Source organism: Falco cherrug, chromosome 15 (assembly GCF_023634085.1).
Source record: "Falco cherrug isolate bFalChe1 chromosome 15, bFalChe1.pri, whole genome shotgun sequence".
In the NCBI taxonomy this organism is placed as follows: Eukaryota; Metazoa; Chordata; class Aves; order Falconiformes; family Falconidae; genus Falco; species Falco cherrug.
Genome location: NC_073711.1, coordinates 21420138 through 21436187, shown reverse-complemented (window position 1 = coordinate 21436187; position 16050 = coordinate 21420138). Strand labels below are relative to the sequence as shown.

The 16050-nt window shown below is 36.5% G+C and overlaps 1 protein-coding gene across 1 annotated transcript in view; it reads left to right on the top strand.

Annotated features, from left to right (window-relative positions):
* LOC102053859 (connector enhancer of kinase suppressor of ras 2-like) overlaps positions 1–16050 on the top strand; it is a 213110-nt gene that overhangs the window by 73174 nt on the left and 123886 nt on the right. Inside the window, exon 3 of the mRNA XM_055727544.1 lies at positions 95–258. Coding sequence (XP_055583519.1) covers positions 95–258 — 164 coding nt within the window. The remainder of the gene's footprint in view (positions 1–94; positions 259–16050) is intronic.

Sequence of the window (16050 nt, the reverse complement as noted above, 5' to 3'; positions counted from 1 at the left end):
TGGACTTCCAAGAAATTTCTGTATTTGTGAATTACCAAATTATTATCGTTTGTCTCCATTCTCTGAATATGTGTTGTTGGCTTTTTTTAAATAGGCCTCGATGATTGCCTCCAACAATACATAAAAAATTTTGAGAGAGAAAAGATCAATGGTGAGCAGCTGCTACACATCACTCATCAAGAGCTTGAGGAACTGGGAGTCACTCGCATTGGCCACCAAGAACTGATATTGGAAGCGGTTGATCTGCTGTGTGCATTGGTAAGTGATTTCTTGCATCACTCATCGTAATCTGGGTTTATGAATTTCCAAACCAAAATTAAAATAATTTAGACTGCACCCTACAGCCATATGCTGGTACAGACATACTGGCTTTGCTTCATTAAAGGACAGACGTGGCAGGTTCTTTCCGCTGTAAAGAAACTATATATATCCAGTTTATGATTATGTATTAGGATCTTTTATCACTCTTCCTCTAACTTTCTCGGTCTTGCAGTCAAATACTGTTGACTATCACTACTGGCATCCATATGGTTCTTTAATTATATGCCATATGCTCTTGTATTTCACTGACATTTGCCACACTATACTAAACCAAGTAGACCTGAGTGGTCTAACCATGCCAACATTCAAAAGGATGGTACTAAGGAGCCAGAAAGTAATGCCAATTAGGCTGGAAGATTGTTTAAAATGAGCTTTAAGACAAGACTAGAATGATAAAAATGACTTTATCTAAAGTACAGACGTGTGTCAATTTAAAGTTTCGTGTTTTTAGCAACCTGAAAGCATTCGGAAGGACGCCTTTTTCATGTAACAGGTTAATTCAGTTAGCATCTTAAGTATTGGATGTCAGAAAACTCTTTTTTCCTCTGTTGTTTAACTTCTACCAGCTAATAAAATGTAACGTATTAGCTTAATTCTAAAGAAAAAATAACTTATTTGTGTAAGTCAACAGGTGAAAGGATATTGGAAATCCAAAAAAATAAAATAGTAAAATTACATATGACAGTCCCACTATTTTACTACTTTATCAGGAGTTCTGTTTTTGCATAAACTAGGTTATCCTGTGGGAATTTGGTAAGGTAAAGTCTCTCCAATCGGGAAACTGGCACTTAGCAGTAAAAAAGAAAAAAAGTGGGGGAAAATGCACTTGCTAAGAAAAAAGGAGTACAAAGTGCCTCTTATTATGCGTATACTTCTTGCAAGTACCTCTAATTACAAAATATACTTAATGTAGCTTGAGTTCTACTCTTACAAACTAAACATGTATGTCAAATTAGAGAAATGCTTTTGGCCTTGATGCAGCCATACCTGTAAACAGGTACATGCTGCATAACCCAACAAACTGTTGTGTTTTGGAAACTTTTTTCTGCATGAAAGGCACCAAACTACCCTACAGTTTTTTTATAAAAGTAATATATAAAAGTATTTTAAATTTATAAATTATATATATTTATACAAAATTAAAATATATATATATTAAATATATAAAAGTAATTTATAAAAGTATAAAAGTTTTTTTAAAAAGGTAACTTTGTTACCTAAAGAACAATGCAGTGCTGTGTGCCCTGACACTGGTCAGAAACAGTAGACCCAAGAAGTTCCCTCTGAGAGCTGAATGCCTTTCAGTCAAGTGGGTCCTCTTGATGGGCACTTGCTGACTTTATTATTATTATTATTTATTTTTTTAAACAAAGAAACTGTACCTCTTAAATGCTGGCCCTGCTGCTGGTCAGTAGTGCAGCTCATCTCTTACTGTGCTGTCTCATGACCCTATTTTTTCTTTTAAAGCATGATGGGGATTTTCCAGCTCCTGGTATCATTTATTTAGGCTCCTGCCTGTAAACCCTTACCCTTCCTTTTTCACTTTGTCTCTAAAATGCCTGCTGCACCCCCCCACCTCCCACCCCCAAATTTTTATCTCCCTGCTTATTCCATGTACTTTCTGCTGAGTGAGTCTGCTGCCTGCGGCTCTGCTCTTGGGGATATTCTCTTGCTTCTGACATTTCTGCCTTGCTTCCATGCACATCATTCTTCAATTCTTGCAGCTTCTTAATGAGACAGGATCATAACTAAAACTTTTACAAGACTAAGTAAAATTGTAATCTGTAGTAATTTACAGGAATTTTGATCTATGTAACCAAAAATCATTAAGAATTTCTCTTTAATATTTTAAAGTAATGACAGTAATTGAATGGTAGGAGATCTGATGCTGCCTTTATTAACAACTGGAATACACTTCTGAAATGCTACAATTGTATTCGTATTCTGTGCTGAATCTTGAAACATTTATGGATTGTTGCACTAAAATCTGATGACTGGTGAAGTGATTGGTGAAAATTGTGAATTTGAGTTCATAATGTAATGAATTTTTAGGCTAGCAATCTAAAAAAACCCAAAAGAAAGACATTTCAAAACTAACTAAAAAAAAAAACAACAGGGGGGTTATAGGGTTATCTGTGTTTTCTTTATGCCACTAAATAGAAACTACCACATAAAATAGTTTTAATCTGAATGTCTTAAGGAGCATGTCATTTTACCCTGAGTTACATTATTTTATCCTGAGTTACATTACAAGCAAACTTAATACAGTTTATGGGCAGCTGGAATACAGCCCCAGTCAGTCAGATGTCAATACATTAATGCATTGTGTGTGCATTTGTATATATGGACAGGGTGTATAGAGTACAAAGTAAGTGTGTTTGTAGATTCATATATACATAAACTTAAAAAAAAAATTCTAAGCTTGTTATGAGAAAAAATGAGAGGAAACATCAATTCAAACAGTCTGTTCTAAAATTCCACATGTGGAGGGGTGGTAACAGCAGGAGCAGTAGTTTCCCTCCCTCTGTCCCTCCATTTGCCCCATTCAGCATGACATGGTTCCCCATCACGTGCTGGCAGAGCATCTACAACGCTATATACACTGCGTTTTCTTCCTATCTGGATCACAGAAAGCTGCACTCCTGTTTATATCAATATGTGTCAGTGCCACTTTGTACTCTGCGTGTCACCCACTCGCTGGGCCATGTCAATGAACATTGATTTTATTTTTTTTCCTTACATGGTTTTCTTAATTGATTTCTGTTTGGCAATTGGCAGTGTCCAAGTTACATGACCTATTTCTTTCAGGCAGTATTAGCAGGATGTTCCACTCCATCTTAGCTACACGGGTTGTGCAACGCTTTAAACAGAAGCATCTCTAATGTACTGTAGAAATCTCTCAGGTAAGCTTAGGCTCAGTGATGCATCAGGAATTCAGCTGCATGTTGGTCATGAGTTTAGCTGCAGAACAGCTATGTTGCTTCAGGAAACCAAGAGAAATTGCCTTCGCTCAAGCTCTTGGAACACACTCAAAGGGCATGTTGCAATGCCATGTTTTCCATATGTGCTCCCCCAGGGCCTGGCCATCAGCCCACTGGCTTTTGGGGGCTGGGGAAGGAGTAGTTGTTTGGGATTACACATCAAAAAGTAACGCCTCTGCTTCTATCATAGTGGTGCAAACCATTATACAGCATATACGTAACTAAGTGCTGGCCCATGAGGGTTTCTAAGTGCAAAAGAAAACAAAAAATAAAGGAGCTACCTGCTGTGTTTCTTCTTCCTTGTCCTAAACCACCTATTAGCTAGACTCTCAAATGCAAATTAATAAAGGCAGGGAAGTCTTACTATTACACATTTGCCCTCAATATGGTTTTATATCCACATCACAAATAAACATAAAAAAACCACCCCAAACTAATATTGTGTCTTGGTTAATTCATTCAAACCATCATATTATTTCCAAATAGATTTGGAAAAGCTATTACTAATATGTACAATCAAAGATCATAATTTTTCTTCCAAAAGAAAGCTGAATTCAGAGCTTTCTTTAACAAGGGATGGCGTATGAGAATCCTATCTAGAAAAGACTCTACACAGGAAGAAGGTGACCTGCAGTAGGAAAGAGGGAGACCTAAGAAATTGGAACAGGGAAAAATAAAAGCATTTAATACACCTGCACATAAAGGAAATGACAATACAGTGATATAGAAGTATATATGGTTTGCCATAAAAATTAAATAATATAAAATGATAGAATAATCTGGTTTATGAAAGGGTAAAATTTAAGTGTAAAAGGTGACAGTATCTCTCAGTGTAGGAGAGGAAGTTCTGGCACTTTCTTGGGTTTGCTCAAGTCTAAATTTATGTGCTGTGAAAGGAACAGTCATAGGCTGGCTATTTTTCCAGCTTTGATTCTTTGACCATTCTAGAAAGACCTTATTGAGCAGCGTTTTAATTATGAAGAAAATGTGGAATGATGGCTGTGGGGAAAAAAAATCCTATCTTAAACATCAAAGTCCTTTTTTACTAGTGTGGTCAGAAACTGTTCTGCAATTATTTATTTGAAGTGACCTAAATAACATCTGTGGACTAAAAAGTACAGGCCATTTAGGATTTGGACTGTAATTTTATTAAAGCTGAAATACTAATCTCGATACGTATTGGAGGACTAGTTGCACAAAGGCTGACTCTGAAGTAGTAGTAGGGCCTGGGGAAAATAATTCTTTGATAGACAGTAAAATACATTGGAAAGAAGAAAAAAAGAGTACTTTTGAGGTCAGCATGGGTTGCTGTTCAAATCTATGCAAGTAAATTTAATTTAATTAGGACAGTACTGGAGTTAGTATATTGTTAAAGCCTACACAAATTAAAATATAAACAGTCTAGTAGGAAGAAGGACTTGGAAAATGAATGGAAGACAAATGAACATAAAATGAAAAGTATGCTCAAATATAGATTGTATCTGAAGTAATTAAAAGTACTGTTAATTCATAGGCATTCAGCTAGTGAAATTACGCACTGTACTGTGATAGCATTCAAGGAGAAATAAAGATTAGAAAATTTCTCTGTGCAGTTTCTGCAAAAGCTAGCAATCCAAGCATGATGGGTTTTCTGCTGGAAGGCAAAATGAAGTCACCTGTGGATCAACGTGTTTATAACTGGCGTGAATTTAATTTGCTTGCATATTTACTACTTTTTTAAAGCAATGTTTAGGACACAGCTACTAAAAAAACATGCTTTTTTTCCCAAACTTTTTTCTAATGTAGTTCTTTTTTAGGCCTCCCTTTTACAAAATTATGACAGTAATAGTATTTCGTTGGTTGGATGGGAGCCATTTGCAATAATTTATTCTGAAGTATGCCATGCTGAAGATGAAGCAGCCAGTCTTTCTTACCTGTGTCTATATCTGTTGATAAGATTGTTTCTTCTGAATCAAAATTATTCAAGTTTTGCTTAAATTAATACTAATTCTTAATGGCCATACCTATAATGATCTCTCTTGAGTTCTTTTTAATCTTTTGTTCTGCTGATACACTTTTTGGATTGTCAATACTATGAGCATACTGGGAAGTATTATTTATTTTTTTTTTTACTTCAGCTGATATATCTGATATATAATCAAGTTTCATTTTTAACAAGTCATTTGATATGTCAGATACTTATTTTCCCCCCATATTTCAGAGGTTATTCAAAGGTAATTACCTAGTCTAAAATCTTCATAATATAAATATATTGATGCTTAAATAGACAGAAATAAATCTTTCTTTGAAATGAAATGTCATCTCTCTTAGTGAGAGACGAAGTGATACTCCATCTCCTCGGTATAATGAGGAACCTGGCACACACATTATTTTTGTCTATACAAACATATATACATCCAGAGAGCTTTATTAATCTCAACTGGAAATGAAGTTCAACTTCTGGCAGTCCATTGCTATCTATTATGCTGTGCCAAACCATTGAATTAATACTATTGAATGGGTTATTTAATGATTTCACATATTAGAAAGGATGTATCATCTTTTGCTTAGTCTAATTAGCTGCTTCATTCTTTTTTAGGTTTTCAAATCATGCAATTTGGAAAAATAAATTATTTTAAGGATTTTCAGTTGGGGTTTTTTTCCTCATTTTAAAGTCTGTTGCCAATTTTTGCATTTTTAAAAATATTTAAGGATCATGATGTTGAAGGAAGATTATTAAGTTTGCACAAACAGTTCGCAGTAGCCTAAAGGACTTTTGTTTAGAGGTATTTTACGTGTGTGTGTGTGTGTAATAGTTTTGTCTTACTGGCAAGAAGTAAGAAACTCAGGGTCTTGCTAAGCTGGAAAAGGAGAACCTTGAATGTAATTATTAACTATTTGTGTAGACTACCTTGCACAAATGAAAATCTTTCACTGTGAAATCATCCACTGTTCCCTTACCAGATGTAACAGCAGCTATGTGAGCTGACATAAATAGAGAAGAAAGTAGAGGGTGGTTTTTCTTGATGTCATGTCAGTTTTCTCTCCAAGGACTACTACCTCAACGCCAGTTGTTCCATAGTAACACGTGGTTTCCAAAGCTATTGTTTGCACAGTAAGAATGTTTTGGAATACTGCAGCAGTACCACCAAAAGTAGCATACAGATGTTTAGTAAGTAAAATTTTCAGAGGTACCCAAGCACAGGATTGTTATAAAGGGAATTTAGAATCTAAGTGACTTATGAATTGGTGTTTTGTGTGTTAAGTTGCACTAGAAACAAGCTTGGGCTCTTTTGAAAACTTTGTCCATTATGAATTTGTCATTCACGTACAGCAATCATGCCTCAGCAGATGAGAGCACATAACCTCTGATGAATGCACAGAACCCTCTGGTTATGTGACATCTGCATATTGTGGAGTCAAACACAGACTGGAAATGGTCCTGTTCAGGTATTCCAATGTGTTGTCAGAACATGAGGTGTATATAATAGAAATTGAGAATGGAGGTTAGCTGCATTTTACTCAAATTTCAGCTACCTGCATACAGTCTGAGAGGGGAAGAGAGTAGCAGCAAGTGGGCTGCAGGTCAGGTGGATTCCAGTAGACCACATCTAATTATTTTCCACAAGTACTGCATCCAGTTTTAGTGGTATTAGGCTATCAAACATCAGATAAATTACTTCAGGTTGTAAGTATTTCTGTATTCTTCCTACTTAAGCCTGGGATATTTTTAAAAAAGTTCAGGAAAAATACAAATGTGCTGTATTGACTCCTATTTTTATACCTTGAATTTATGAATATCAGTTGTCTGTAGAGCAAGACAATGTAAACAGACTAATGAGAGAAAACAGACTTGTTTTCCCTGTCTTTTGACATTGTTGAAAGATTTCCTCTTGTCGCATGACAATTTTTTTTTTTCCACAAAATAAGGAGAAACATGTTCTATTCAAACTGTTAAATCTGCTCCAAAGCTTGTAATTTTCTTCTGAAAATGTGTCTGTTTAAGTAGCCATGAATATGAGGATCCTAATGCATTGCGGGCTAGGCTGGTAATAGGCTACTACAGGAACCTACTGCATGCTTCTGAAAAATAAATGTAGTTATTTACATTTATAAATTTATAAAAGGATCCATTTATTATAATCCATTACTGTATCTTATCTCTGGTTATGTGTCTAGGTAAACTCAGTGGTATCCTGTCAATGAATGTTTTATTCCTTTTCATATTATGAGTTACTGTCGCTCACTGATGGAGAACAGCACACCATATGTACAATTAAATTGTGTGGCTACTTATGATGCCAATGCAGTAGCAGAAATTTATGTAAATGATTAGGTAGGCTAATGATATGGTGCTGGAAAACCACACGTCCGATGCTGTTGACCAGGGCAGGAGGGAAAGTACTGGCTGAAATGCAATCCAAATAGTGTTGGTATACATTGTAATTTGTGTGCAATCTTCTGCCCCTGATTGTACGTTCATTTCTGACATCAGAGATTTCTTTTGAGGTTTAGATCTGGAAGCCAACAGGGTTTTGTTTTGGGGTTTTTGGTAATTTCAGCTCTTCTGGATATTCACTTTCTTCAAGGCTGATGGTAGTGATCACAGTTACTGCTAGGGATACAGAAATGGACATTTCCCTTGCATAGTGATAAAAGAAAAAGCTATATAGTAACACTGTTTCACTTCATGGTTGTTTGTGTTGAACATTGCATGTTACAGTGTTGTGAATGTCTGTGGCTTATTGCTTTGATTTCTTTGCATTTCAGAAGGCATCCTTTATTGCACAGTATTCAAGTCTGCCAAAACCAGACAGCAGGAGAGGCAGCTTCTTTTTAACCTCATGCCCCTGGTGCCTTGCTCCGATGTTCTGAATTGCTCTGTGTAAGGTGTCTTGTGTCCCAAACCACAGACTAGCCAAGATTTGGATACTTGATTTGTCTGCAGCAGTGTCTAGATATCCTGTGGTCTCCTAAGGATATATACCTAGTCTTTCTAGACTAATTAGAATTGGCATATCCAATTAGTTTATATGAATTATTGCTTTCCCTAAAACTTCAATGTGAAGTACATGGAATAGCTAGTGACACATTGAATAAATTGTGCAGCAGAGGACTAACATTTTCTTTCCCATCTTTTTCTTTCTACACTAAAGGAAATAAAAAGAAAGATGCTTGTGATATTTGTGTCCTGTCACCTCTTACCTCATGATAAAATGTGGTGCTAGACTTCTGCATTGCTTTTGATGACATTAGAGTGTATGTGATTAATGCTTTCCACTATCTTGTGAGAGATCCTCATGAATGCTACCACAAACATTAATCTCTTTGAGATAAAATAGTGCATTACACCTTTATTTTTCCATTTCTGGATGATATTTGGGGGGGGGGGGGGGGGGGGGCGGGGCAGGGGGTAGGACTTTGAGCTGAGAATGCATTTATGTCACAGGGCCTTGAGGAAAGCGAGTGTTTAATTTTTTGCAAGACTAAGTACAGAAATAAGAGTCAAGTGTTGACCACCTTGAAGGGATGAAGCTTGAAGTTTTAGTGTGGGAACTAGTGCAAATCAGGTTAAATTTTTTAGATCACTCTGGTTTTGTAACACTGGCCAAACTTATAAATCTAGTCAGACATGTTGTTCATAAAAACACCACTAGAACACTATCCTTTTGTACAAGAGTTAAATTAATTAATGTTAAATTCTAAATTCTGGAGTGCTCAGTGGTATCTCTTCCATTCTGATAGTTTATTGCAAACATGGAAATAACACTTCAAGCAGTGTTTAGGGAAGGAAAACTTAGTTTTTCTCAAATCATGATTGCAGCACAGCGGGCTTTTATGCTTTCGGTCAGAAACTAGCATATGTTTTTGGTGTATTGCTACATAACACTTAATTTTGTACTATTACGTTAAACATTTTAATATATAATTTAAATCCATTAGCCAGCTGAAATTTGTACTTTTGACTTAGCATGCTTTATTAAAAGTCTTTGCCAAAGCTGTTTGAATTCCCATACATGTTTGGGTGTGAGAATAATTCTCAAAGCAGATGAGGTATTTTTGTGACTGTTACCCATGTCTGCACCAGTCCATCCCTGTAGCACCTCTAATAAGTTTTAGTCAACATCAATCAAACTTGATGGAGCAGCTAAGTCCACAAGGATTCCTGCAAGTGCTGTGGTAGTCAGCAGTTCACTAGGGGGGTGTATCCTAAAGTAGTGACTTTCTGGGAGGAAATGTGCTTGATCCTCGGGGAGGGGCATTAGCCATGTGGCCAGTGGCGGGTCCGTGCCTGTGTCCTCTGCAGCCAGCTCACGTGTGGCTCTCCCCGGCTCCCGAGCCTGTGCTATCAGCCTCTATTTGTAGGCAGACGGCATGGGAGTTTGTGAAGGAGGGGGTGTGGGCATGACCAGGACACAGACCATTGAAAATCAGCCCTTTTCAGCACCGCTGCTTGCTAAACGATCTGGTGTTACGCTGCAATTTTAAAGCCTGTGCATGACTGCTGGTTTGCTAGTATTGCAATAGCTTATGCTTGCAGCATGCCAGCACTGAAAACCCTAGAACTAGAATAATGCAGGCAGTGAAAGATGGTTCATTGACTGAATCCAGCTAATGGAATATTGATTCAGACCTAGGTAATTACACTAAATAGTAGGGGGAAGGTATATTAGATTAAAGAGCGTACAAGTTTCTATTTTTGGAACAAAAGGGAAGAATAATACACACTATTGCAGGAAGACATTAACTTTTCCCCACTAAATTAAAAAAGTATTATTCCACTAACGTAAAATTTTAAATTACTTAAAATAACCTAAAAGTTCAGTTGTTTACAGAAATGTTCTTGGCTTGCTCACATGTTCAAAGTCTTAAACATCAAAGAAATTGTTGTCTCTGTAATGGTCTATGTGAAATACATTGGCAATTTGTAGTCTTTTAATGAAAAATAATTGCACTACTACTTATATGGTATTTAAAATAGGTAGAAACAATATTATGAGCATTTTAAATTAGCTTTTATTATTTTTTTCTAAGGCTGTAAGGGGTTTCTTGGGGTTTTTTCGTGTTTGCTTGTTTTTTTCCGGAAAGGAACACATCTGATTTATTGCTGATGTGTTTCAGTTGAAAAATCTTCTTTCCCTTGCAGAAAAAAATAGTTATTTTTTTATTTAGGATCCTGATTTGAAATCTATAAAGAATGATGCAATGCATGCTATATTGCACTGGTAGGAAGCACTATACTGTAGAGATCCTCTGTGCGAAGGAAATAGAGGGAGTACATCAGTGTAAGTTAAGAATGATGATTTTTTTCCCTGTGAAAAATTGCTTTTCTCATTTGCAAGGAGCAATTTCTTTCATAAATTCCCAGTAAGTTATTTTTCACACTGCTCTGTGTTACAGTATCAATTACTATAAGCTGCCTGAATTCCTAAGTAATTACCTGTGATCAGTTATTGTGATAAATTCATATGCATGCAAATACATATATGTATGCCCATGCATATTCATGTAATTGTTGTTGACTGAGTTTCTTAGCAGCCTTCAGCAAATTCATAATAAAAATAGATAAATTAACTTTTTTCATATTCTTATTAATGCCCATTTAAAAGAATCTTGTTACTAGTTTAATTTTTGTATGGTTCTCTCTGAATTGTTGTGAATATATGTAACATACCTTTCCTGAATTGATATAATTTTTACATGGAGCTATCAATACTGCAAGAATCTAAGCTAAATGTCAGACTGAAGTGAAATGGTCAGTGTTGACATTCTATTTCCAAAAGACAAGCCTATCATTTATTCTCTGAACTTTGAATAATTCACCACTGATTAAGATTTTAATTCCGTGTTTTGCACTGAATCTCTTATCCTCTCTAGTCTTGCATTTCTGTCTTATAATTCATTTTAATAGGTACTTTCAAATGAGAAAATGAGACTTCCTATGATTGAATGGTTGTTTCTTTACACACACCTATGATTATTATGAAAAAAATAACAAAGTTTAATTGGTCACAAGGTTTTAGTAACAAATAATAAAGATTTGTGGTTATTGAACAGTGTACTACATGTGTATGGCTTTATTAGATATTGCTGAAAAGGATGCAGCACATGAATAAATATCAGAGAGTACTGGAAATGCGTAGTAAAGGCTTGAGACATTCTGCCCTTGAAATAAAGTCAGTGGAGTTCCCTCAATTAGCAACAGGAAATTTAAAGAAGAATTTGGGTGTAATTTTGTTATTTGTGAGAGACATAATGTATTGGCAGTAGCACGCAGCATGGCGCACAGTAGGAAACAGCAATTGCAGGCATGGTGATGACTAATGCAGGCAGTATTTGGTAATCATTTTTAAAAGTGAGCAGACCACGGTCTAATATCTGCCAGTCATCCTTTGGTCTCGTTTGTTTATCATGATATCCCCAATCAGCATATACCTCATAGCTTGTTTTCATACACATATGGAGGAGGTCAAGCCATCACAGATGTCTGGCTTACATATGTTGTTTAATTACAGCCATATGCAGATCAGTCCTTACTTAATACTGAAGTGATTGGAAAGAATTTATCTTGTGATGTGAAAAGAAGCCACGAAATAGACTAACTTGCTTCGTCCTCTCAGGTCTTGCTTTCATGCGCATCGGAAAAGAAATGCTGCCACAGCTTTATTTTCCTACTGGTGTTTTTTCTGAGAGTTGATATTGAAGCTATTAAATATGCACAGATGTTAGCTTGACAGAGGAGAAATGGTGTATGGATGGTGCAATACATTCACCATTTTACGTTAGTCTGTTTATGAGAAGGTTTCGTTATTTCATGCTGCTGTAATATTACGGGTTTGCTCAAAAAATATGAGAAAACATTAAACACATTTTGAAATGGAGAATTTTATGAAAATGCAAACGCACTTCCAGGGAGTTTAGATCTGAACTCTTAATGAATGTGGAGTTAAGCTGGAAATATGAATTAGAGGTACAGTGGGAGAGCAGTGATGAGCAGCTCAGAAGGATGCTGCTGAAGTTGAAAGGAAAAGTAGTAAAAGCATTCTTTTTCAGATAAACTGAAGTACTATTCTAAGCATAGGTTAGGATCACTCTCCTGTTTTTGAAACTGATGGTTCATTGCCTCCACAGAAATAACTACTGATGGTTCAGACCTGTAAATGACCATGCTCCACTTTACAACTGAAATGAGACACAAATTCTCCTTTCAAAGGAAATCCCTTCTCTTCAAACTTTCCTTCTTAAAACTTTTGTGAGAATCGGCATTAAACAGACAAATGGAGGTTTCAGTGTTTTAGATTATCCCAGGCAAAAAGTAGAATATGTAAAACAGCTGATCCCCAATATATCGTTAGTCCTGTTTTGTTTGTAACATCACTTGACTTCAATATAACAAATTATCTGTTACATCTAAATCATATCTTTTTGATCTAGAACATACAAAAGTTTGTTTGGACTGCATATTGTTTAATAAATCTTAAAACATTGTTCTTGCCTACTATTGTTCTATAGTCCCTGCTGCACACCTCTAGTTTAGTTCTAAATAGTTATTTATTAAACAGAAATGTACAGATATAATATATAGCAAGGTATAGGTATTTAACTATTTAAAAACAGGAAAAAAATCAAGTACTTGCTGAATTACTGATCTGAACCTGAAGAATATATTAAGGTTTTAGATGCTAAAAACTAAATGAAATCTCTTCAAGGGGTAGAGAAAATAAAAGGAAGAAAAAAGAAAAAAAATACGGGAAAAATGAAATTAAGGTATTCCTTAAATATGGCCAGCAGACTCAGAGTGTTGGATCTTTCAAAATATATTTGGGTATATTACATACAGAAGTGTGAACCTTCTGTATGTTGAAAGCCTCAGACCAGTGGCCAGAGTCACGTGGGACCAGGTGTTGTGATCAAGCCATTTTTATTTGCATAAAAGTACGCTTTCTTTATACTTGACTTTATTATGGCAATAAGCAAATTACATAACTGAACAGCAGATTTCATGTTGTTACAGATCTTAACCAAAAATTGCATTGATGATGTGTCATGATGTGCTGGATCATACTGTGTGATCACATAGTATGCTGAAATATAATTTTGAAGTGCATTTTAAGAAAATGCACACTTTTCACAGTGATTAGCCTGATAGAGGTACTTCTGTATTTGATTTGTTGCTGGACTTTTTTTAAATGCCTATGCTGATTCACTTGAATCACTTTCCTCATATTCACTTTCCTCATATCTTCTCATGTTTTAGATACTTGTACCATGGTAATGTATTCTCATTCTCTGTATATAGATAGATATGTATACATACATAAACAGAAACATTAAAATGTTCTGGCTTATTCAAGCTTACCCAATTAGAGAGAGTATTTGGATATTACACAGTTTAAATCACATTGCCTCCATTAGGATTAAGCAGACCAAGAAGGCTTTACACAGTTTGTTCAGAGACCTGTAGCAAGAACTACAATGTAGAAGATACTTGAAAAATGTTGAGGCAGTAGATAAGGACACCAGTGAATTCTTGATTATCCTAACCATTCAACAACAGAAACTACTATACTGTGCGGATTTAGCCTGGCCTATAGCGAGTCAGGTCTTGTCATAATCGGTGACCCTTTGGAGATCCATGAACAACGAGCCTACACACTATGTCTGTGGTCTTCTCTTGATCATCTTTGATCTGTAGTCATTTCAAGGTCCAGTCCAACCATGTGTTTTGCATGTTTTCAGAGGAGGTATCTGCAGGAATATAACTGCATCTTCTGCTTTTCTCTAACTCTGTTCTTTTTACCAGATGTCCAGTCATTTGAGTCTCTTGACACTTAAACATAAATTTTAAAATCTATTTAAATACCATATTCTAAACAATGTTTCAGAGGCTGGTCTTATGGTCTTTTTGAGTCTGATTTTTAAAGGAAAGACTATGATGTTCTAAATCTTATCTGAAATCAGAAACACATGGCTTTTTCAATAAAATATTATTCAAGACATTTTAATTATGCTTCATTACCTTTATATATATATCAATTACAATGGAAATAGTAAAGCTTCTGGAAGTAAAAAAACACAATGCAAATGTCAAGTTTTAAAATAAGGTTAAAATGTTTAATCTTAGCACTATATCTACTGAATGTATACCTTCCTATTATAGATACGAAGTGCTTTGAAGCACTGTGGTAAGTTCCAAATTATAGACTAAGGAGACAAGAAAAAATTGTGACACAATTTCCTTCTGAAAGGTAAGATAATTATAATGAAAGAGAGCACAAGGGGGAGAAAAATGGCACAGAAAAGAATCTATGTGTTTCAGATAATATGTTCTAATTTGTATTATGATGTTGCATTTTTGCAAAGTATTACCATAGTTATTAATAAATTCCATACTTTTATGAAATATCAATGTGTCCAGTGCACATAAACTAGGTTATAATACTGCAGTTTAATTGTCATAATAAACTGATAGGCAAATGTTATTAAAGATAGTGAGAAGGATTGTTTTAGTGTTGCTAATTTACTGATTTAGAATGAGAAAAGCTTTTAAAGAAAAAGCTGAAACCTATTTGGGCAATGTTTTACTTGAACTGCAGTCCCCAGCCATTAAGATGAATGTATTTTCTTAATACATTTATAGTTTTCAAAACAACAGGGGCTAGGATTTTATATATTTTTAAAATACATAAATTATTGAATATTTTAGTTTAGGTAGCACATATCCAGATGTGCCCTCTGTTTTTTCCTTTCTCTAATGCAGAGGTAAGCAAATTTCTTCAATAAGCTAGGCTTCTTTTTGTAATTTGGGAAACTGATCCTGATTAATATGGATATAGGTATAATTTTGTGTGTTAATACGTTTTGGCATGCAGTACAGCATCTCCTTGCTATAAAGTAACTGGAACAACCATTGTCAAAATAAGTGTGGCCAGCAGGTCGAGAGAGGTGGTTCTGCCCCTCTGCTCTCGTGAGCCCGCCCTGCAGTGCTGCGTTCGGCTCCGGGGCGGACTTGGAGCTGTTGGGGTGAGTGCAGAGGAGGTCGGGAACGTGAGCAGGGGGCTGGAGCCCTCTGCTGTGAAGATGGGCTGGGAGCTGGGGTTGCTCAGCCTGGAGATGAGAAGGTTGCGGGGAGACCTTGTGGCACCTTCCAGTACCTCAAGGGGCCGACAAGAAAGCTGGGGAGGGGCTTTGTACGGGGGGGTGCAGTGACAGGGCGGGGGGGAATGGCTCTAAGCTGACCGAGGGCAGATACTGGGAAGAAATTCTTCCCCGTGAGGGCGGCGCTGGCAGAGGCTGCCCAGAGCAGCTGTGGGTGCCCCATCCCTGGGGGTGCTCAGGGCCAGGCTGGACGGGGCTGGGGGCAACCTGGGCTGGTGGGAGGTGTCCCTGCCCCTGGCGGGGGTTGGGGCTCGGGGGGCTGTCAGCTCCCTCCCAGCCCAAACCATTTGATGATTCTAAATAAGACCTCAGTTCTGAGGCTTCGGATACTGGTAATCAGCAAATGGTCACAGGCAATGAAGCATTACATTTTCCCCAGGATGCGGTATACGATGTATTTAGTGCAGTGCATCAGAAATGGACAGGTCAACAAACCCCAGATCCCAGCACGCTGTAAGCATCAGCTATGCCAAAGGTGTAACTTAGCAGACTACACGTCAGTTCTCTTTTCTGCCTGCATCCCACTCCAGCAGAACTTTACTACCAAATGTAATACACTAATAACAAGGTGTAATTCATTCTTTTTCAGCTGAATGTGCGTTACCTCTGT